This window comes from Trachinotus anak, unplaced genomic scaffold (assembly GCF_046630095.1).
Source record: "Trachinotus anak isolate AG129_WGS33_773 ecotype Australia unplaced genomic scaffold, CSIRO_AGI_Tana_v1 ptg000004l, whole genome shotgun sequence".
NCBI classification, from domain to species: Eukaryota; Metazoa; Chordata; class Actinopteri; order Carangiformes; family Carangidae; genus Trachinotus; species Trachinotus anak.
This window is the reverse complement of record NW_027273855.1, coordinates 10253904-10278327: the sequence shown is the minus strand read 5'-3', so window position 1 is coordinate 10278327 and position 24424 is coordinate 10253904. Positions and strand designations below refer to the sequence as shown.

General features: G+C 40.3%; 1 protein-coding gene across 6 annotated transcripts in view; it reads left to right on the top strand.

Moving 5' to 3' along the window:
* tp73 (tumor protein p73) overlaps nt 1-24287 on the top strand; it is a 28090-nt gene extending 3803 nt beyond the window's left edge. The window contains exons 1-14 of one of the 6 annotated variants that reach the window (XM_071475767.1): nt 1604-1744; nt 2436-2531; nt 3423-3573; nt 8427-8675; nt 16825-17011; nt 17202-17317; nt 17890-17999; nt 18662-18804; nt 18917-19005; nt 19251-19378; nt 19804-19958; nt 20157-20289; nt 21746-21839; nt 22264-24287. In XM_071475767.1, the coding sequence (XP_071331868.1) occupies nt 1740-1744; nt 2436-2531; nt 3423-3573; nt 8427-8675; nt 16825-17011; nt 17202-17317; nt 17890-17999; nt 18662-18804; nt 18917-19005; nt 19251-19378; nt 19804-19958; nt 20157-20289; nt 21746-21839; nt 22264-22665 (2058 nt within the window). In that variant the 5' untranslated portion in view covers nt 1604-1739 and the 3' untranslated portion in view covers nt 22666-24287. Of the gene's footprint in view, nt 1-1603; nt 1745-2273; nt 2333-2435; nt 2532-3422; nt 3574-4537; nt 4746-7155; nt 7408-8426; nt 8676-16824; nt 17012-17201; nt 17318-17889; nt 18000-18661; nt 18805-18916; nt 19006-19250; nt 19379-19803; nt 19959-20156; nt 20290-21745; nt 21840-22263 lie in introns of those variants that run through there. The other 5 variants (XM_071475768.1, XM_071475766.1, XM_071475772.1 and 2 more) reach the window with 5 other exon arrangements.
* The last annotated feature ends 137 nt before the right edge of the window (nt 24288-24424 follow it).

Below are 24424 nucleotides of genomic sequence, written 5' to 3'. Positions count from 1 at the left end.
ATGGAGAAAAATGTGTTAAATGTTTTTAACATGTGGGCTAGCTAGCTATCATTCTTTTGTTCAGTCACAAAAGGCTGAGTGATTTATTAACTTATTACTGGCTACTTTATTTTTCAAATTTCAGCAGATTTTGATGCTTTATAAGGACAACACTCACTGATACATCAACAACGACAAACCTCGTCCTTAAATCCTCATGTGAAATATTTCACTTGGGGCTGAGGAGGATCGAATCTAAAACAATTTTTAAATTAATTTCCGCCCAGTTGGGGCTGTATATTGTCTTTCATAAAATGGCCCTTGGGAAGACAATGAATGTGTGTGTGTGTGTGTGTGTGTGTGTGTGTGTGTGTGTGTGTGTGTGTTGTCATGGGTGCGGTAACCGGGGAATGGAGACACAAAGTAGAGACAGGTGAGTATCAGAGACGCCCAATGTCAAACTTCAAGGGATGGTAGCCTATGACATGTAGTGGAAGATCCAGCAGAGGCCATGCTATACAGTGATCACACAGGCGTGTACAGGCCTCTGTGTACAATATTAGCGGAGGAGAACATGTGTACAAGTGTTAAAATTATAACTAAAATAAATAACATACCTCATTTGAATCAATAGCATTTGAATAATCTTGAAACAACTATTTCTGTCTATCTATCATCTTTAGCATTTTGACAGAATTTGATTATATAGGGCCTATAGGCATTTTCCTTTGTGGCTAAATGTATCACGATTTTCCATCCTTATTAAAAAAAAAAAAACCATACCAAAGCTCTGAAAGACGTGCATGTGTAGACTATATTACAGATAATAAGTGAAACAGAGCGTAAGCATTAACTGTGCAGTCGTGGGTGAGACATTCCCTCCCCGCAGTGCAGGTGAGAAAGTCTGCGTCCAGGTGGAATCTCAATTAAGCTGCTGGGACGAACGTTGTCCTGCAGTGACGCTTTGTCAGATCCCCTGCGCGAACACTAGGCTCTGCTCTGGGATCTGACGAGGCGGCACTGAAGGACGAGCGGGGAATGCGAGCTGGTCTGTGCGGCGGCAGCCGACGGGGGAACAGCGGGAACCAGTAGCCAGCTGCTGCAGAGCACTGAGTCTGCATGCGTGTCCGTGCTGCGGGCCTTTATTTTATGTCTCGTCCTTGGGATCATGTGGCACGAATCAAAACTTTCTAAAAGGACCCTAAATGCGTGGTAGGCTAAAAGCGACACAGGATCAATATGAAGAACAAAAAAAAACTGCCTTTGTTCAAGAGTCACGACATCACTCTAGATGTCCTATCCTCAATCGATCAGTAAAGATCAAAGTGAAAAGACCCCCGTTGCATGTAGCCTATGTAGAGATAAGGTTACAGTACAAGTGCAGTAGCCTGATTTAAACTCACAGGGTCGGAAATAACAATCAAAACCATACCAAACTTTATTTGTACAGCACAAGTCACAGGCTACACCAAACGCAATCGATCAATCGAGCCAAATTAATTTCAGATGAAGTTTGGATTTCGGATGATTTGTTGCAGCGTGCATCTTTAAAGCCATGCACCTTTGCCACAGTTTTTCTCTGCAGTCCTTCAGAGGGGTTACTAAGGAGATGTGACGCTGCTGTGGTGCGCAACTGTGAATATAGTGAACTTTGGTACGCCCATATAGCCAATACCCGACAGGATTTTGTGTAGCATGTGGGTATCAACGCGTCAAACTGGAGACAGGATGGAAACCAGATACATCCCTCTATCAGCTTTATGCGGTAGGCCTGCAGACCGTTTGAATTTCTCTTTATTGTTCAGACAAACAGGCATATTTGACAGCTCTAAGTATTTTGACTCAACCCCCCTCAAAGAGGCCCGGGTGTTCCCCTTTTGCAGGTACATGTCTTAACTTTCACGATCATGTCATCGTCATCGCTTCTGTCGAAATAAGTGAAACATTTGGATGGAGTTGCAATAAATCAGTAAAGTGCGGAGACACCTTGGTTTAAACAATCAGAGGTGAAATAATCCACCTCTACTTTATGCTACCATCGGTAGCTACACTCGCTGTTTGCAACTCCATGATGTCTGATGTTAGGGTTGCAGAGCAGTGCTGGCTGGGTTATTCTGAGACAGAGGTGGAGGAGGTGATGTTCAGACTTTGAGGAGGGGATGTGAGACGGTGATGAACCAGGCAGGTCTGGGCACGCCCAGGCCCCTAGACACCCTGTGCCACCTCATTGGGACTATATTGGTGTGATCACACCTGGATGAAGCAGTGTTCCCATTTTGAACTGCTTCTTCTAAAACACAGACAAAACGATCATGTAGTTTGTCTCCACCTGTAGCATTTTAACATGTTTAAGGTCTGTTTTATGTTAATTATTTTATTTATTATCTCACAACCATGCTTACTCAAAAAAATTTGTTGTGTTTGTGTGTGTGTGTGTGTGTGTGCATGCTCTTCAGAGTGATCTGTCCCCCACCAGACTACCCATCCTCTAAGATGTCCCACTCCACAGTTACTGAAGAAGGAGGCACCTTTGAGCACCTGTGGAGCTCCCTGTGAGTGTCAACAACATCTGCCGATGACTGTTCTACTTTCCATGTGATTTTCCAAATAACCTGAAGACACGTGATTCTCTCATCACCTAACAGATTATTTTACTGAGTTAGGATTATTCCTAAATCACCACGAATCTTGGATATGCTTTATTTTAATTCTATTTTTTAACAGGATTTTGGATGTTAAATAATGCTAAGCAAAAATCTGGTGGTATATTTTCTCTTTGTAAGTATATATAAGAAATATTGGCTCGCCTCCCCATAGAAAATAAACATTCCCAAAATGTTCTTTAAAATTGCTCAAACAAAAGATATTAAAAATAATCAAGAATTTATCTTAGCTAACTTTATACATTGATTTTGCTTACTTTTGGACTTACTTACTTTTAGAATATTCTGATATCTTTAAAAAAGTCTTTTTTTTGCACACAACAGACATTGTCTGATAAGTTCTCTTATAATTGTGTCTTACAATTCTGTGTTGCATTTTTTTAACTGTGCTGCATGATGTGCTTGTCTGGCATATAGTACCATTTTACTAACTGCATCTTTTAACATTTTAGCAAGATCACCATATTGATTACTCTTATTTTATCAGTAATTACAGTTTATCGTTGTTCTGCATGCCAGTATGTTAAAAGTTGTCTGTGTTGTTGCTTCCTGCTGCTTGCATGGCTATATGTACTTAAATTGTATTTGTTGGTTTGAGTGGCCTGTGTTTATGTTTTCAATCATAAACTTTGATTAATGTGCATTGTCCCAAAGTAAATAAATAAATGAAATGAGATTACAATAAGTATGTGACACAAAGACCCACCTATGCTATTCAAATTTTCTCAAAACTCACTCCTCTTTGACCAGCTTGTATCCATGGTGTTTGTGTGTTCAAAGGGAGCCAGACAGCACCTACTTTGAGCTCCCCCCAGGCAGCCAGCCAGGTGAGAGGCCAGTGCCATCCACCAACACCCCGGGGAGCCACCGCAACGCTGCCGAGGTCTCAATGGATGTGTACCACATGAGGGACATGAATGACAATGTAATGGTAGGAACATGAGCTCCCATCCGCAGTTTGTATCTTTGTGGTCAAGTTTTGCTTTTTTGTTTTTTAAGAAGCTGCAGCTTATTTATGTCTTGAAGGGTGTTTTACACACACACACACACACACACACACACACACACACACACACTCATGGATTTCTTTTATTCCCAATTTTGGTTGGTGTATCCTTTCACTTTTTCCCTCCAGTGTTGAGGAGATTCCCTCCCATGTAGATTCCCTCTCCTCTGCAGCCTTTTCCCTCTCTCTGTCTCCCTGCTGAGCAGCCTGAAGGGACTGAGGTGTAGAGTGTGTCTGTGTGCATGTGTGTTTCTGTGTGTGTGTGTGTGTGTGTGTGTGTGCATGTGTGTGTGTGTGCGTGTGTGTGTGTGTGTTATTGTGCTAGGGGAGGGCTAATTAAACCCCAAGCCAGGACTACATGCTGCTCCACTGTAGAGCCATCTGTAGGCTGGGGACTGTCTGTGTGCATGTGTGCGCGTGTGTGTGTGTGTGCATTAACAAACAAGCACATATGTTTGCAGGTGTAGGCACCTGCTCAATGTTGTTGCTGGACAGATACTTCATATCCACAGAAATAACTTTTTTATGAACAAGGACAAAGCTTGTCCATCACAAATTTTCTTGAGAGGAATTTAACATATTCTGAGCTCACACAGGAGAATATTGCCTTTCATTCTTCTGTCGATGGTCAGATACAAAGTTTTTGCCGGACCATACTGACATGCATGGTTGATCATGGACACTTGTTAATTCTGTCCATCTCTGTCTTACAAATATGAGACCAGAAGTCACTCCCAAACACACCTTCTTATCTGTAATATTGGTAAGATCTAATCTTTAAGTGGGCAAGCCCGGACCTGCCTGAGCGGTTAATGAATAGTCATGACAGAGAAAAAGGGGGGCGGAGCGAGGATTTGTTGTTAGATGCAAGGCAAGTTTACAAGGCCCAGTCAGGCAAGGGAAACAAGTAGAGGAGAAGAGAGGCAAGGCGTCTCCTGTATCCTCCATCATGTCCTGCTCCACAGAGAGGCCAGCTGGCCATGGAGAGCTTGACTCTTATAGTCACATTTGACTACAGCAGTGAGTGTAAGTCCTATGAGACATCGTAGAAACACCCCACCTTATCTTTCAGGAGCCTTAAGATGCTGTATGGCGTGGTAAGTGGACAAGAGTAAATTGTTTGTGCTCTGGCATATTATTTTTATGTTTGAAAATGTTGTCTCACTGGTGGTGTGTTGTCTCACCTGTGTAATGAGTGTAGAATGTCTGGTATCTCTCAGTTCTAGTGATGGACTCAGCTTTGGCTCAGGATCACTGTTTCCGATTAGTGGCAATCAAACAGCTGTATGAGAGTTAGCTGATATTTGAAAGCCAGGCCTGCATTCTTTTGTATTTGTCATGCATGCACAAGTGTGGCCATGAATACTTGAACTTGAACGTGTGTTTATGAGTGAAAACAATCCGATATGTAATCTGGTGTAACAGGAGTAGTTTGATTGCTGCTGTATTCATTTGGAAAGATGGATGGTGGCACAGGCCCCTGAAACACAGGTGTATTTTGATCCAACCACATGGTGCTATGGCTTGCTCTGTTTTAACTTTGCTTAATTTCCTCTGAATTTAATTAAGACATAGAAGAAGATGTTTTTGTAATCTATCACAAGTCACTTGAACTTTATAAATATATATATATTGTAAAGATAGGCATAAATTTTGACCTCTTGAGAATAAATGGTTTATCTCCTGCACTTTTCCAAAGATTCCCAACAGGGGGCAACCTTCTTACATATCTCCACAGTTTACCTCTTCTCATCTTCACCTTTATTTAACATAGATGGTGCCGTATAGACATGCACTGGTGTTCACATGATACCATGTCAATCATTTATGTAGCCTAACTTTTCATTTTGGTTAAGTTGTGTCTTTATTTCAACAGGGCCAGATAACAACATGTGAATCTGTGTTGTTAAAAGTGCTCGCACTGTTTGATAGAACTGTTGGGTTCCGTTTAATAAGTGGCTGTAAGAGAGATCATTAGCATGGTGATACCCTCTTTATCCTCAGCCTGTTGTGTTTCACTCATCTTGACAAGTGAGGGTTGTTGTGGCTGGCTTATCTATGTTTCTAAATGTTCTGAGCCTTTAAAGCTTGGCTTTGAGTGGCAGTTACCAGGATGGCTGCCCATAGGGGACATCTGATTCTGTTGGGATGGGAAGCTTAAACACTAACACACAGTGAACACACACACACAGTTGCTCACACAGTGGCAGCAGAGGTTTTAGCTCTGTTTCAACTTGTTGCACATGAAGTTTAGGTATTAAGACCAAGCACACCTGCGAGCGTGTGTGTCTATGTGACAGTGTGCGTGCCTACGTGTGTGTCAAGTGTTTTCTGTTGTTGATGCATACACCTGGGCTTACCTTGTGCCAGTAAAGCCCCTTGGACAATACCTGTTTGAGGAAGTAAAGAGTAAGACGTCAGACACTGGAGGGAGGATGGAATGAGTGTTTTATACACCGATGACAGGAAAAAGAACATCACAGCATATCAGAGCACAGCGGCCATGTTTTTAATGAGGGTGAACACATTTGAATCTCAGCAAATGCTACAGCTATCCTTCTTAATTTTTTTTTCCTTTATCAATTAATCTGCCAATTATTTTCTCAATTAATCAATTATTTTTTCATCAAAATATGTAAAAATAGTGTTAAGAGAATTGCCTATTAAAATTTGAAATTTAATAAAAAAATTATAACTTAGAGTGTGAAACAGGTGAATGTAACAAGAGAAAATAATGAGGAAAAGAGAAGTTCCAGCACCTCTGGTCTAAGTGAGATATTGTTGTTGTGTTGTTTTCACTCCTACACACCTATGTGTATATTTTTCTGGATTGCTTTAAATCGGTACTGGCATTTCCTGCTTACAAATTAATATCTAAATGTTCCCATTTAGACATAGTTTATTGTAAAGTAAAATAATTGTAATTATTGCATTGGCTTGGTTGGATTTTAGGTTTTAATTCTGATCAAAAATGGACTAAAACAGAAAAACTAAGTTTGGATCTAAAACATCCATAGAGTTTACAGTTAAAATAAACTTTCTATCCAGATTATTCCATTCTGTATCAGTGATTCATGTCCTATCATATAAAACAAAGAAGAGCAAAACATTCAAAATAGTCAAAGTGAGGCAAAGTGGGTGTGGAAGAGTGCTTTTAAAAATGTTCAGCTGAACTGCTGATTTAATCCTGTATTGATATATGATAGCCTAATGGGGGCAGGGGTCTGACCCCTGAACTCTTGTTCCTTTGTGTGTTTTCCTTCTTACCCCCCCCCCCCCCCCCCCTTCTCTCTCTCTCTCTCTCTCTCTCTCTCTCTCTCTCTCTCTCTCTCTCTCTCCCTCAGACCAGACAGTGTTTACGTAGTGCAGGCCTTCACAAGGTGTTTTGGAGCATGTGTGTACATGTGCCCCGGCATTGCCGTCTATGTCCGGGCATGCCATAATTAGAACGTGGTACCATTTTTTGGGTTCCCATCCCTCTTTCCCTCTCTCCTTCTCTCCCCTTGTGTCATTCTATCATTTCTCTCCTTCCACACCAGTCCTCACCTTTTTCCTTGTACTGACTGTACATGTGTCTGTGTGAGTGTGTGTGTGTTTGAGAGAGAGTATGTGGTGTGTCCACTGAAGCACACCTGACTTGAACTCTCTGGCTAGGCTATGGTCCTGCACTCTCTTTGATTTACTGTGTTTGGACGTTTCTGACTGAAGAGTGGACAAATGAGACCAGGGCACTAAAGGATGTACTACGTGAAAAAGAAGGTAAAGATTTTGTGTTTTTCTGCTCTTAGGGTAATTCCATGCGTATGTGTGCATAATGTTGTTGCTATTCCAGTGTGAACTTGCAGTCATTGTCAGTTACTTGACACACGTATGTACAACACAGGCAGTAAAGATAAATCTGGCATCTTTACTTTAATAGTCTACATTATTGGTTTGGATTACTTGTCAGTTGGTTTCTCTTGTTGAATGAGAACTGGCTGGACTCAAATATGAAATATGGACTTTTTCAAAGATAGTTAATGTTTGACGTTGATGAACAGAAGGTGGACAGGTGAACTTGCTGTAGGTGGCTGTTTGTGTTTGCTGATTTTCCTGTTTTTGCTCAAGTGACAAGGAATCAACAAATTAAAAGATTGGAAAAAAAAATTACAGGTGCCAAAAAGCAGTTTTCCCTCTATAGTACAGTAGTTTATCTATACATGGGCCTCACAGAGCGCACTGACAAGGGTGTCACTGCACACACTTCAGTGCAACAAATCTTCCTTCTCTTCAAACACAGCACAGAGGACAAGAGGGGACTGGCAGGCAATTAGGCAGAGCACAGATTATGCCTGTGTTTTACAACTCTCCTCACATTGCCCCAAGGAGGCCACGGTGAAGACCTCACTGCAACTGCCACACATACACACACTCAAACAAACACACACACACACACACACACACACACAAACATATGTATCTGCACACAACCACTCATGTTTGTTGTCTTGAGCTGGTGACGATTCTATCACCTGTCTTTTTTTTTTTTTGATGTAAAATATCACACAAAAGGTGCTCAGCATCGATCATGGACACCTACCTATATAGACAGTTACACATATACCCACACACTATCAGCATCTCACACATACACACTACCCGCAACTTCCAAGTGTAATCTGACCTCCCTCCAAGCCTTCAAACCCCTGTTTCTCTGGCACCTCTACCTGTGTCCTCCCTCTGTTTCCCTCCTCCCTCTTTCGCCTCCCTCATTCCCTTCTGTCTTCTTTTCTTCCCAGTCCCAGTACAACTTGCTGAGCAGCAGCATGGAGAGCCTGGGGAGCCGTGCGACGTCCGCCAGCCCCTACAGCTCCGAGAACGCCTCCTCATCGGCCGTGCCCACCCCCTCACCCTACTCCCAGCCCAACTCCACCTTCGAGGGCCTGTCACCTGCCCCAGCCATCCCCTCCAACACCGACTACCCCGGACCGCACACCTTTCAGGTGTCCTTCCAGCAGTCCAGCACCGCCAAGTCTGCCACATGGACTGTGAGTATACACACTTTCTTGGCTTTGACATGCAGTGTGTACGTGTGTCTGTGTGCACAAGTCTGTTTCTCTGCCTCTTTGTTGCTCACTTTTAGGCTCACTGTCTTACTGAGTAACTGTACTGCACACACAAAGACACTCTTTCACATGCACATGTACGCAGTCACTCAAGCCAGCACATGTTCAGGCGTGTCATTTGCAAGAGAAAGTAGTGCAACATTCAGTGATTCAGCTTGTCCTCTACTCACCTCATGTAGTCAAAACTAATGTGATGAATGCAACAGGGAAAGTTGGCATGTGACCAAGACACCTTTGTCCCATGTGAAGTGTTAATGGTCTCTAAAAATAAATCTTTAGAGACCATTTTATCTTGTGAAGCACATAGTTGTATGTACCATCATATATGGCTTGACTATATGAGCTCAATGCAGCACTAACACATTGTATGACAATAATAATACAACTATTTAGAAAGGCTGTTATAGTATGTCTTAGTCATGTCTTAATCCATATATGACACTGTAGTTGCTACCTGTCGTTTACTGAGTTACTGTTATATGCATTGAACTTTTGGGATGTGCGTCACATGGTATCCACATGCTGAAAAGAAGATTTTTGTCAGTTTTGCAAGAGGAACAATATAACACATGTACATTTATTGTAAATAAGATGAAGACAAGTGGTAAAAAAAAAAAACCAGCAGTAGTAGTCATACGCAAATCAGAGGAATCTGAACTGTGGAACTTTGGGAAAGACTTCTTCAAACCTACATCACACACAAATACCTTGTGATGTGAGGATGGTGCTGAGAGACAGGTGAAATGGGAGCTGTGTAATTTGTCATGACCCAATGAGAAGTCTCCTGCTGGAAAGGTGTCACCTCCGTCTGTCACACAGTTGACCTCCCTGAAACAAGAGAAACAAGAGACAAACTGCACTTCCTTCACTGTGTGTGTGTCTGTGTGTGTGCATGTGTCTTCATGTGTCTGTGAGCATTCAGGCCTGTGAGTACCTCTATGTGATAGACTGAGGGGCTCCTCTATGGCTGTGTTTGCTGGAAGTAATCATGCGTGGTGAGAAGTTTTACTCAGCCCACAGTGATGTAAGAAGATCCCCCTTTGGACATTAGAGTGGTGGTCTTTGACCTGCTGCTTTTCTTCTCTGTGTCTTTTTTCCACCGGCCTTAACACACACTCATGGCTGTCACGTCCTGTGCCTAAAGTTTTTCCCTGTCCTGTCCTAAAATATGTCTGTCATCTCTTTTCTTTCACTTCCATTCTCTCAGGTCTCAGGTCTTTCTCATTGCCAAACTACATTCATAGACACCAAGAAAAACATGGACAAAAAATATTAGTTTGTTTTATCTCACTTACTGCAATAAAATGAAATCTTAAAACATCCCGGAAACCTGTTGCAACTTGTGTGGTTTAATGTTTAATAATACCACTCTGCGCTTCAAATGAACCTGTCTTACTCTCCCCGAATTCAGATTGTCCAGTAGTTTATTAATGTATTCAGATAAGATTTAAGTCAGCACAGCAAGATGAGACATTGGCTGCTGCCATAGCTGCTTCTCTGGCCTGCAAGGATGATATGGAGAGGGTGGTTGATATTGTCCAAGATGGCCTTCATCTTACAGTGCATGCATCTCTCCACAACAGTCCTGAGTGAGTCCAGACTCTTGTCAAGCACAGACCCAGCCCTTTTAACCAGTGTGTCCAGTCTCATTGTGTTCTAATCTGACATGCTGCTGCCCCAACAGACTACAGCATAAAAAAGAACACTCGCTAAAAAAAAAAATCAAATCAGAGAAGCCTGATAAATCACAAATACAAATTCAGTGTCTCTATCCTCTACACTACCCTGAAGTCCCATCTACCCTTTTGCATCAAAATAAACTCCTCTTATCACCTTTGGTTTGCATGCATAATAGTTTGAAAGTGATCCCAGATTTATCAACAAAGAAGAGAGCTTTGATTCCTCCTCCCTGAACAGTTCAAATTGTAGCAGTTTTGTGTGTTACTACGAGAGCAGAAACAAAAGAGTTTTTCTCTGGCACATGACTTACGATACAGATGATGAGGCAGCAGAAAAAGGACTGTGATTGAGGAAACCTGTGATTATTTAGATGCCTCTGCTGCAGTTAAACAGGAGGGATTAGAATAAGAGAGAGACTTGGTGATTTTATGGAGTTTACTGTGCTTTGTTTTAATCTGATTATAAGATTGACGAAGTATGAGAAGGTGTATTTAAGGGTTATTATATAGGGGCTATGGAACAACAAAAGTTTTAATGTGTGAGGTGATTATATTTAATCTTGGATACTATATGATGTCACTGATTGCCTTTGTGCAGTTGTGTCCGTGAAACCTTGCATCAGTTTATTCATGTTTTACAGAAAAAACAAACAAACCAAGGAAACCAAGTGTAAATTCGCCAGGCTACATCAGAGCTCATGGGCAAAATGCTTTTGAGGGTTTTAGAAATGTAAATTTTCAAAAGAACACAGATTATGTTCAAACTTCTTGAAATGAATACATTTCTACTAATGGGAGGGGATTTCCCAAAAATAACACCAAGGTTGCATGAGGATTTGTGTGTGTGAGTGTGTGTGTAATGTGCATGCACATGTATATGTGTGTATTTATGCAAAATTCAGCAGAAATCCAGGTTTGAACATGCTTGAAAACAAGGATGTATCTGGACCAGACTGAGTCACCTTGTTTGAATGAAGGAGTCAACAGTCTCTGGGTTTCTTGCTGATTTCTTATGGCCTCAGGCGGTGGGGAATGCCGAATCCCATAGGGGCATATTGACTGTAATCAGTTACCTTGCTGCCCCACTTCCCCTACCCACTGCCGCCCACTAAGAGTGGGTGGCATGCAATGTACTAGGAGATTATGAGAAAGGTAACTGCCTTTTGCATAAAGCATTTCTCGTTGAATTCCCTCTTCTCAGGATGTCAATTGAATGTTTGACAGGTGAGGCTTGTGGCTACCAAGTCAGTCCACATCCGCCTCACCTTTCAGAGGGAAAACAGAGGGGGGCCTTGGTAGTTCACCTGGAATAGTGCGTACCATATGGGTTTAGTGGCCGGAGTTTGAGTTCAGCCTGTGGCCCTTTACTCCATGTCATCCGCTCCTTCTCCCCAAACTTAAAAAAAAAAAAGGAATTAGTTTCAGAAGACAATGCTTTTTCATCTTTCATAATGTTTCTATGTACAGTAAGTCCATCCAAGTCTATGTTAAGCTAGTCTGGTAATCTTCCACTACCCCTCCTGTCTCGTTAAGACACCCTGCATTAGAGATCTGCCATTCTCTTGCCCCTTGAAGATGATTCCTTGGCATGGATACAGGCAAGCGTCACCACGGCTGGAAATGAGATCTAACACCTCTGCCGTGCAAATAATAAAACCTCTTTCCATACACTCAGACTTCAGTTTATGTCAATGCGTGTGTGTGTGTGTGTGTGTGTGTGTGTGTGTGTGTGTGTGTGTGTGCGTATGCGTGCACGCATGTACAGTATGTGTCAGGAAAGGGGGGGTTGATGTGTTGAGGGCACAGGCTTGAGCATGCACTGCACGGCGGCTTGTCAGAAGCTGCTCTTCCCAGCTATTAGCCTCTCTCCGTTAGCAAACAGGTCCCAACATGCCCCACACAATGCATCCTGCACCTCCTTTCCACATGCATCATCCTCGGCCATATCACTGCTGGATGAGCATCTGATCTGGAAAAATACACTGAATGAGGAACATTTTTACATAAATTTGCCCACTTCTGAGGATATTCAGTGCTGAGATGTCAACACACAAGCAATTACAAGACGTTGTCCATAACTATATGAGTTTGTGTGATTCAGATCAATTTGTACAGCAAATGCCAGTGCATTTTAATGTGTAAGAAAATAAACAGACTCCAGGATTGATATCTTAACTCATGTCTGTCCTGTACTACAGGAAACTAATACTTTTAACACTGCTTTATTCTGCTGTGTCCCATAACACTCTGTGTAACACTGTGTACATGCCATGCTGTCAGAAAGAATGAACTCTCAATTCTCATGAACTATGCCAATACTGTAAATGCAGTGAACAGCTATCAATATGAAGCTATTCAACTTTCTTTGAAAACCTACAGTATGTATAAAAATCATTATTTTCATATCTTAAGAGGATCAAATCTTTCTTACAAAATCTTTAACTACAAAGAACCAAGCTGCTGTTAAAAAGAAAAAAATCCATCTCTAAAGGTCATTACATCTTTCCTTCTTGTCTCATAGAGACAAACAGCAATTACTATGATGTCAAAGAAAGTGCAATTTTCTATGTTGATTTGAATCCAATATAATTACAGTGTGTATAGAAAGCTGGCTTAGACTGTGTTGATCAGTACAGCATGCATACTGTATGTCAACTGTGTGTGTGTGCATAAACATATTTGATATTTGGACAGTTAGGTGAATTTCTGGTGGGCAAGTTGTTGCTTGTGTATATGAGTGACGGTCTGGCAATTATCACCCTGTCTTCAGGAGCCTGTCAGGACCTGCCTCCTCTGGTCCACTGTGCAGAGGCACGGATTGATGGGTGAATGGATGGACTGAAGGCTGAATTAATGGATTGATTTATATGATGGCAATGAAAACTGGCGACTGAATAGCTAGTTAGAGCATTGTATAGCACTGACATGATTACTTCACAACATTTTGGGATGAATTGCTGGATGATTTTACTTCAGTGATAAGCACATTTGATTAAATGTGTACAGGAGCTACTGATAACATCCAAGTGTTTTATTGCTCAAATTACATTATAATTTGAGTAGTAAAACAAAACCTCCCGCATGTATGTTATGTAAAAAAAAAAAAAAAAAGAGAACATATCACCGTCTGCTCTAGACTCAGTGCATGAGGGTTGGCTATCCATACAGCTTTAAAAAGATAAGATAAAGATAAAGATTTAGAAATGTGTATACCTTATAATCTGAGTTGCTTCCAATCCAATTTTTTTTTCTTACACTATTTTTTAATTTCCTTTTCTCACTCCCCTTGAAGATTTTTTCCAGGTCACCGACAAAGCAAATGTCTTTAGTGTTTAACTATCTAGTGTTTGTTCTCCGTCTCTCTCTATCCTTTTCTCCTTCTTCTCCATTTTTTCATCCTCCTCTCTGTCTTGAAACTAAGCCCAGTTTATCCATTACTTAGCATCTCCTGTCTGAACAGGAAGATACACATGAGATACTGTCATTCCTTTATTAATGCTTTGCCTCTGACAATAACGAATTGAGCTGAACTCACAGATTCATGTGTATGTGTGTGTGCATGCCTATGCGTCTTTGGTGCATGTGCACACTGTGTCTGTGTGCTGGACGAGTTGAGACATCTCCCATGGCATCTGCGCCCCGGAAGACTGAAAACACAAAAAGTAATTTATGACTTTTTCATGCTCGCCGAGTTCAATCACAATATCACCAAACCGCTGATCCCTACTGTTTCCACAGTGTATCAAGAACAAATGCAACGGACACCTATAATGCTGGACCAACAGGATTTTAGAATAGAAATGGAATTGCAAAGTATTACTGACCGGTCAAAATGATTTTTAAGATAGAAAATAGCATTAGGCATGGCCAAAACATTAATGCAAACGATCTGTTGCAAATCAGCTGGCTACACATATTGTAAGTACTGTAACTGCATATATAATGTGCTTGTGTCAGTTACAAAGGATTTAAGTAAATAATTTGAGTATATTTGTATGACACAGGACATGATCTTGTCCCTTGTCCCCTTGTCAGTCTACTACAAAGCATCCTGAGTTGTTCCTCAATTAACCTGCAGAAAAAGCTGTTCTGTTGCGTGGTAAATAAATCATTAGCTCACAGCACCATACATGTATATCAATCTGAACAATTTTTTGTCAAAGTTACATTTCCATTGTATATTCATGTAACTGCATGGACATTTCAGTCATTGATGTAGGATACTATACAGTAGATACTAGTTGTCGCTTGCACATAGTCATTGTACTGCCTGTATTCTTCTCTGTACACCAAGCCATTAAACCACCTCCATGGCTGAATATCAATAACTTTGCTTGCTAAAACCTTAATCACCATTTTTTATATTGTTCTTGTCAAATGCAAGAAGAGTTGATAATCTGTTGTGATCATGCTGCAAAACAAACTAATGGATCATTTTTGAGATGTGATTGTTGCAATACGAAAAGTCCCCAGGTCTGTAAATAAGAGTCTGTCTGGCTGTTGCATCTCAGGAAAATTATTTATTCATGGTATGGACAGGCTGTTGAGACTTGTCAGGGAAAGCTAGGTGGGAAAAGGCATTGTTGTACACAGGTATTTCCATTGCCCTCAAGGGAGTGCTCATGGCTAAGGGCGTGTGACAGCGTGTGTGTGTGTGAGTCTGCACTGTGTGTGTGGTTGTGAGGGGGCTTAGTAATAGTGTCACAACAAGGAATCCAAGCAGTTGTTGGTGTAGGAAAGACTCGGGTAAAATCAGAGTGTGGATGATCAGTGGAAATTTTTTCAAAAGTTATTACATGTAAATTAAAAACAATTAGCCGATGTTTATGCAATAGAAAGTCCCAGATATTCTAAGATATTGTAAGTGTATTGTGGTGAGGTGCGGAGGGATCAAAGTCCACGAGTCCACACGGAAAAGTAAATTGTGATTAATATCAAAGAATGATCTGCATGAGTGGGAGAAAGATGGGTTTAGAAATAAAAGGAAAGAAAAAGAAGAAAAGTGTTTTTGAAAGGATATAAAAAAATACAATGGTTGAAACTGAAGCAGCAGGGGACAAGATAACCCGACTTTTAGTCCCAAACAGGGATAATGCTTAAATGGATACTACATTTCCCACTACACTTTGTTGGACCCACCCTGTCTCCAAAATGCCCACTTCTTCAAAACTAGACTCCACCAGTTTGTAAAACAGCCATCCTACAAAGCCTACACTCAGATAACTTTGAAGATATCATCAGGGTTCATTTTGAAATATTGGAATGCTCCTGCAGATTCAGCTAAATGCTAAAAATGCACTCAACTATGGAACTCTTGTTTTACCTAAACGCATTCAAGGAAAAATGGCTTTAAAAAGACATTGAAAATGTTTTTTTTTTCCAGTGCAGTATTGCAAAATATTGAGCTGTATATACTGTACCTCTGCCATAAGCTGCACTTTTGCATTTGTATTCAAGCTCATCGTAGCAAGCCCATACAGGACAACTGTCTCCTCAGTTTTTTTCTGGAAGGTCCCAGTTTGATTTCCACAGGGAAGATTTTTGAGATTTCGTGATTGTGTTGAGACATGTTAAGGCTTTTCCATCCCTTCTCCCAGTGTCTTCGGATGCATCTGAACAACCATTTATACGCACACATACACATGCATGTGCATGTGTAAATGCCCATAAACTGAGGGATCACAGAAGACTTGGCTTTAGCGTAGCTCAGCACATTTTTCTGACTTGAGAGATTGTAGTGAAATAGGCCTACATCAAATGTTTTTAATTATTGCCCATTCATGTGTTCTTTTCCCAGCTTACCTTATAACATAGACTAAAATTTACTGTTGGATGTTTTACAGTCATCATGTCTTTCCCTTTCCTTTTCCTCAAATGGCACACAGTCATGATTTTATTATTTCAATCAATTAAAATGCTGTTTTGTCTGCCATACTGATAGACAACTTAATGGCTCAAATCACATTATTTCAGTTTGAAACAGAAATTCCATCCCTTATTTTTGCTATGATGTCTGTGGTAGCAAATACTGTGGTGGTATTATTTGATATTTGCTTGATAACCCATGGATCTGATTCTTTAGGTATGTTCACTGACCACAGCATAAGTCATTTAGAACATGATCGACTGAAAAATGTGTAGACTGTTAAAATTAAATTAATTAAAATTAAAATTTAAATCTCCTGCAGTTGGGTATTTAAATTATAACACCCAACTGTGATCAGCATTTTGTTGGGCAAAATCTTAGTTCACGCGCCCATGTGACTGATTGATTGTGATGTGATCTGATGTGAGCTGAGAATATCTGAGTCACACACGCAAAATTGCCATTTGTCAACTCGGATCACTGACTTGAGCCTCTCTGAACCTGTCTGTGTTCTTTTCCCCTCCAGTACTCTCCCCTGCTGAAGAAGCTCTACTGTCAGATTGCAAAGACCTGTCCAATCCAGATCAAACTGTTGTCCTCTCCTCCACATGGCAGCATCATCAGGGCCATGCCCGTATACAAGAAGGCAGAGCATGTCACGGAGGTGGTCAAACGCTGCCCCAATCATGAACTAGGACGAGACTTCAATGATGGTAATGACACAGGAGAGGATGAGATGCATATTTCATTAATCATACGTTTGGTGTGAATTTTGCCTTAAACATTAACATTTTGTGCATTAAACCTTTAATGAACAAGACTGTGTGATGTCTGGAATATGTGATGCTTTGACTTAGATCAGCCAACTGGATCTTCACCTTTCTTCCTTCATTCTTTCCAAAGGTCAAGCAGCCCCAGCCAGTCACCTGATCCGAGTGGAGGGGAACAATCTCTCTCAGTATGTGGATGATCCCGTTACTGGACGACAGAGTGTCTTCGTGCCCTATGAGGCTCCACAGGTTGGTTCATAAACTCCTGTGTATCATAGAGCCACAGCGCACTGTATTAAGTACCTTAGGAACTGGACTTATGTCTTCAGACCTAAAAAAATACGGTATGTATGACATGGACAAAATATCTGGGATATAATGTCCCTAATAATTTGTACATTCAGGCCAAGTGTTCTTGTTCAAGACACAATGGATCAGTCAAGTTCATTCCAAAGAAACAGTTTCAGTGAGTTTCTTCATAGACAGCACGTCTATAAATAAAGATGCCGGGCATGTCCAAACAGTCAAAAGAGTGAGAAATCATTGTGTGCGACTGCACCTGAGGAGGTTAATGAAAAGCAAAATTGTCTCACTGCACAGCAAAGTGCACTACAGCACTGCCCTCTGGTGGTGGATTGGTCACATTTACTGTATTATGGGAGGGTTGTTTGTCTGCAGTTGTACAGATTGAAAGAAATAGTTCGAGCCATAAATATCCTGACATTCCTTCATAAGTGTCACATAGAAAAAAAAACAAAAAAAAAAACAACTTAAATCTCTCAGCATCCACTTATTGGAGGCATTTGCATTTTGTCTTGCAGGTGGGGACTGAGTTTACCACCATCCTCTATAACTTTATGTGCAACAGCAGCTGCGTGGGTGGCATGAACAGGAGACCCATCCTCATCATCATCACTTTGGAGACCAGGGAGTAAGTCACCAATTCATAAGTCATACATGCAGACAGTTCAAACAAGTAACTTCCTTTGACCCTAACAAGCAATTCTCAGCGCTTTGTCAATGGTGCATACTGGCAAATCACGCACACCAAAATCACCACTATCAAATGTGAAGTACAGATTAAAGCACATTATACTCATTCATTCATTCAGTATCTATACCGCCCGTCCACACAGGGTCGGGGTGGGGGTGGGGGGGTAGATACTGAGACAAACATAGAGACAAACAACCAGGCACCCTCACACGCACAACTATGGGCAGTTTAGAGTCACCAATCAACCTAATGTGCATGTCTTTGGACTGTGGGAGGAAGCCGGAGTACTCAGAGGGAACCCACGCAGATATGGGGAAAACATGCAAACTCTCCACAGAAAGGCCCCAGGTCTGGGGTTTGAACCTACAACCTTCTTGCTGTGAGGTGACAGCAGACTACTATTTCTATTACTATTCAGTGATGATATAAATTTTAGCATTAAGTATGGTTGCAGCCATAGTGTAGTGTGAGTATTCTGTGAACCGATCCACCGAACTAAAGTAAAATTAAATGGTAAAAACATACCTGGAATGTTAGAGAATCTACTGGGAATTTCATCTTAACAAGTCCTTATGTTCTGTCCCCAATAATGTCTCCAGTGGTCAAGTCTTGGGCAGAAGGTCATTTGAAGGTCGGATATGTGCGTGTCCCGGCAGAGACCGCAAAGCCGATGAGGACCACTTCAGGGAACAACAGGCCCTGAATGAGAGTGTGGCCAAAAATGGCAGTGCCAGCAAACGCAGTGAGTTGAAATTCTGAGATTTTGTGATGTTTTAAGTTGCTGGTTGATTGTTGTGAAAAATAGTGAGATTGTGAAATGTGTTTAACTGTGATTCTGTTTCTGTCATCTGCAGACTTTAAACAGAATCCGCCAAATATCCCTAGTCCAAATATTAACATGAGAAAGAGGCGGCATGGAGAAGAGGAGATTTACTATATTCCTGTAAGAATTTTTCACACATATATTATTTTACATGAAAACTGAAACAGCATAATGTCATAAATTAGAGCTGCTTCAAATTACTTTACATACACTGACTTAAAGAGAGTCATTGTTTTCATTGTTTTGTTTCAAATTGTTCTTTTGTTGTTTTTGTTTTGCATTGTTTCAAATACTGAAAGCAAATGTGCCATGCTCACTGTGCTATACTCCCTGCTTGATGATGTTATGTGTTGTGCTGGGTGTAGGTTCGTGGTAGGGAGAACTTTGAGCTGCTGATGAAGATTAAAGACAGCTTGGAGCTTGTGGAGTTGGTGCCACAGCCACTGGTGGATTCCTACAGACAACAAACACAGCAGCAACTGCTGCAGAGACCGTGAGTCAGTCCAACACATACATATATGCACAAACACACAGATACCTGTTGGCATATGTAGGTGTATGTACTGTACATAAAAATGTGACTAACACAAAAGGAACATAAAAAAAAAACATACGCTGTGGTTACTCTCTGTTCTGTGTGAATCACATGCACAAATACACATAAACATAGTTACGCTCGATTTCTCACTTTGTTAATCACACACAAAAATACAACAACACACTCTGTTACAATTTTCCAGATGAAGGCTATGTGAAAAATAATGGGAGGAAGTTGAAGTTGTAAACTCAGAATAGAATGGAAGAAACCCTCTCACAAAGTTAACTTAAGTATCAAGCTATTATAAAGTGACTTGTGCACTCACTAACACAGACACACAAATTCCACTAACCTCAGCCACACTTTCCTCTTTTCTCTAGGAGTCATGTAGCATCCCCCTCCTCGTACTCACCGCTGTCCAACATGAACAAGTTTCATGCCCACGGAGGCCTCAGCAAACCGCCCTCAGTCAACCAGCTGGTGGGGCAGCAGCCCCAGCAACACCCTGCTGCCCCCACCTCCATAGCTCATATGGGTGAGTATCTACTCTACTCTATTCTTTGATTAGAATCTAATCAGATGCTCTCATCAAGCACATTTCAAACTAATTTGTTTATAAAGTGTTCTGATCAGAAAATGTTAATCCCAAGAGAGCCTTTTCATGCCGTTATGGTACATTTCTTTTGTCTATTTTGCTGCTGATTTTGTTGACCAGCTCCTCCCTTTCTCACAGGTTCGAACATGCTCAACAGCCACCATCTGCAGGCCAACGGTGATATGAATGGTGGCCACAGCAGTCAGACTATAGTGTCTGCTTCTCACTGCAGCCCGCCCCCTCCGTATAACCCTGACCCCAGCCTTGTAAGGTACCTCACCCTCCAATGACACTCCTTTATTCTCCTGTAAAAGGCCAGCAGACAATCAGATGCACTTGTTGGGTTAAATACGAATGGATGCCATGTTGATGGAAAAATAGCTACCTTGTTTGGCCATATTTGTATAAATTTGGCCAAATTTGGTGTTTTTGCAAAGAAATGTGTATAGATGGAACTGTGTTATACAGCAGTTTGATTCGATTATGGCTGCTTTATAAAGGCTTACAATTACATCACAAATCTCCAAGCAACCATGGCAGGTGCCATAATGAAGGTCCACTGAAGAATTGGCTCTGTGGAGTTGATGTCTATTTATAATACAGATAAACTGCAAAAAGAGCATTATTTGGAAAGGCTTGTGTTATAGGTAATAGGAGTAGGTTATTCAAGTAATGTTTTAAGTAAAAGTAAAGTGTGTTTTGGTTTGTTTGCTTCCAAATTTTGGCCACTATGATGTAAAAACTGCCCTGTCTCCAGTAGTACAAGATAAGAAGTGTCTGTCTTTGTCTTTGTTAGCTGGCCGAAAGCAACTGGTGTTCTTACCCAAGCTCACTCCTATTAGTTGCATATGCTAAGTGTCTAAATCAGATGTGTTGACCATGTCTATTTACTCTGCTCATACAGTTAAACTGCTCAAGAGTTGTAGACCACCACTATGGCTGCCAGAGGGTTTATTATGTCACCCAAAAGCCCAAACTGTGTGTCATACACTTACGTCTAAAATCATTCACACTGTCACTGTGTGTGCAGGCTACATATACTTTTGCAATGCACAACCGCAAATTTTCTTCAAAAGAAATTTCCATTGTTTAAGTTCTATTTAATTTAAAACTGTTTTTTCTTATTTTTTCTTATTTAATGTGTCACTGCAGTTGTTTTAACTTGGACTAACACAAATTTAACATTTTTGATACAGCAGACTTTGTCCACCTTTTTATTTTCTAGATCGTTATGTCTATTTCACAGTTAAATTGTACAATTAGCTTCTTTTCCAATTACATTGTATGTTGCCAAAACTTTAACATTTCATGTATTTATAATAAAGATTCTTCACCAAAGCAATAATGGCCTTATGAATCATTAATATAAATGCATGCTTATGGTTTTACTTCCACTGCATCTATCATGATGTATAGTTTCTGTACACTTAAGGTTAACTGGTGCCCTAAATCTTTCACTCAGTTTTAATACAAACTAATAATAGCTTGAGAAGACAGTGAGATAATGACGTGTGATGTAACAGCATTGACGTGCTTTTCTATTAATTTCTGTCTAAAAATAGATGCTGACCCTAATAATAAAGTTAGGATATTATTTGTTCTACTCAAGTACAACTGCACTTTTCATCAGTGTTAATGAAGATTCTTTTTATATTTTAGTCCTACTTTTAGCCTTGTAGTTGTGGTCCAATGGCAGTCTAAGCAGCCCTGCTTTTCTCCCCATACAGTTTTCTTACCAGTCTTGGCTGTCAGAACTTCATTGAGTACTTCACCTCCCAAGGCCTCCAGTCTGTCTACCATCTTCAGACTCTCTCCATGGAGGTAACTACTCTGTTCCTGCACTTACAATCTCACAGAGATCATAATGATTATTCCAACAAATTTTGTGTCTACAGCTCCATAGAAAACAAAAACAAAAGGGAAAAGGATTCAGCAAAGAAAGAGCAAACAATAGTGAACATAAAAAGTTGGAGAAGTAAATCAATAGATAAATAGATAAAACAAAATAAAAGTGTCAGCTTCTTAAAGCATTTGCACATGGAATAATTTGGCCTAGTCATATCAAAGGTACCCTGTGGAGGTTTTGACCACTAATAATGATGTAGAACAATATCTTTGATAAGCAGGCCTCATAGTTTTTGTCTGCTAGCAAAAAGAAGGATGCACATGCACTCTGGTCATTTTTTGTCTTCTTATTTTCCTCCTACATTCTTACACCTCCAATATCTATTTGTGTCTTCTTTAGGATTTAGGTGCACTGAAGATACCGGAGCAGTCCCGCCTTGCCATCTGGCGAGGTCTGCAGGACATGAAACAAGGTGCTCCCATCCAGCTGCCCACCTCTACTCATCACCATGACTATCATGGCCAGCAGCTTCTTCGCTCCAGCAGCAACGTGGCCGCCTCTGCAATGGCAGCCATTGGGGCTGCTGGTGGGGAACTGCAACGTCAGCGCGTCATGGAGGCTGTGCACTTTCGTGTCCGCCACACCATCACTATCCCCAACAGGTCAGGTGTTGTTGGGACATCAGGAATGCCAGCTTCTGCTGACGAATGGGCTGACTTTGGTTTTGACATGCCTGACTGCAAGATGTCACGTAACAAGCACTCCATCAAGGAGGAGTTCATGGAAAGTGATGTTCATTGAGCCTGAAAACAATCTTTGGACTGTTTTGGCAACATTATTGTCACAATCAGCCTATTTACAGAGTAAAAGCATGTGGATAGAGTCTTTAAATGTGCTGTTAGGTGTTGCTGTCAAAAATCAGTCAGTGATTTTGCAGAGAATCAAGTTTTGTTCTGAATGTGGGACATTTTCAATGTGTTAATGCACTTTCATGTGCAGTCTTTATTTTGTGCTTGAACACTTGTTCCACCTAGAAGATTGAACATGAGATATTCCCAAAGGATGCTTCAAATCTACATGGCAAATACCATGTGACAATACCAATCTCAAGGCAGTGCTAATGAATACACACATGGTCTGAACTGTATTTTTTGGGACTCTGATAAGTGCATGTTAAAAGAGGGAAATATAGATGACTCTGGAAAGTGGGATGTTGTTTAGTCTCACCGTGCAATAATAGATGATGCATTTTTCTTTAATAGCATCCACTTACGTTTATGGTGAACAAGTGTAGCAACTGTACAATCGCACAAATGTCAGAGTAAACATATTACCACTTCACAACTTTCTAGTTTTAATGATAAAACTAGTTCTCAGCTGACTTATTTATTGTTCTTTCAGTTTTCCTTCACATGTACAAATGTATATATTGTATCTTGTAAATGTTTTAGACTAGACGTGATTGAAAAGGGGTTAGATTCAAAATGGTGTGTCTCCTGTTTAAACCAAATGCATAGAACTGAATGGTAAATCAACCTCAGTTTTGGGAACACAGTCATGTATATTTTCTAATGGGCATGCTAATGTGATGACTTCTAGTTCAATATGTTTTTATCATTTCATTGTTAAAAATTATTTAATGGGCTTTGGTCTAAATAGTGTGTATTCATGAAATCTCCTAATGGAAATCAAAGTCAACAAGTAATTAGTTAGACATCACATCCATTAATTTTTTTTAGTAAGATATGGGAAATACTGTGTTAATTCTTGAGTAGAAACACACTGCAAAACAACTGAGATACAAGATATCAAAAACAGTATTATAATAATCCTAGACAATAGACAAGACCATAGCATTTTTGTCCTCTGTGTATTTTGACAAACCTTGCAGGGCAAGGTCCTCATATATTGATTAAAGCTAGTTGTGTACCTAGTACATATCCTCATGGCACTTGTTTGTGGATATTTAATAGCAACATTCCTAGATTGCCATCCAGCACAATTATTCATGATGCAATTTTTGTATGTTTTCAAAATTGTTTGTAGTACTTGACTTTGTAGCATGACAATAATCTGTACCTAAATTTACAGTCATTTTCTAAGGCCCTCTTACCCACAAACATACTTTCACCCACTAACTGACTGGTCAAAGAAAGAGCACTTTAATGCTTTAAAAGTAAAATGATTTAGGGTTATTTGTGCTTATGATCAGTATTATGCATTACCATAATGTAAATAATGATAATGTTTTGGTTTGATATGTTTTGTTTTTTGTTTTTTTTAATCAGTTTTTATTTTTATAAAGCTTATTAAGATGTGTACCTTTGTGACTATTGCTGTTCATTAATGTCCATTAGTTTCTGAAGTTGTTAAGTGTCCAGTGTTTTTTCTTAAAATCGTGAATATTAAAATATTTGCCTTCCTTTAATGTCTCTCTTTATAAAAGTCAAGAAAGGTTTTAGACTAATTATTGCACTGAGTTTCATTTGAATTTACACGTATGTTAATTGCCACTGTTATGGGCTAAATATTCAATAAGCCATGCGTCAAATTTATGACA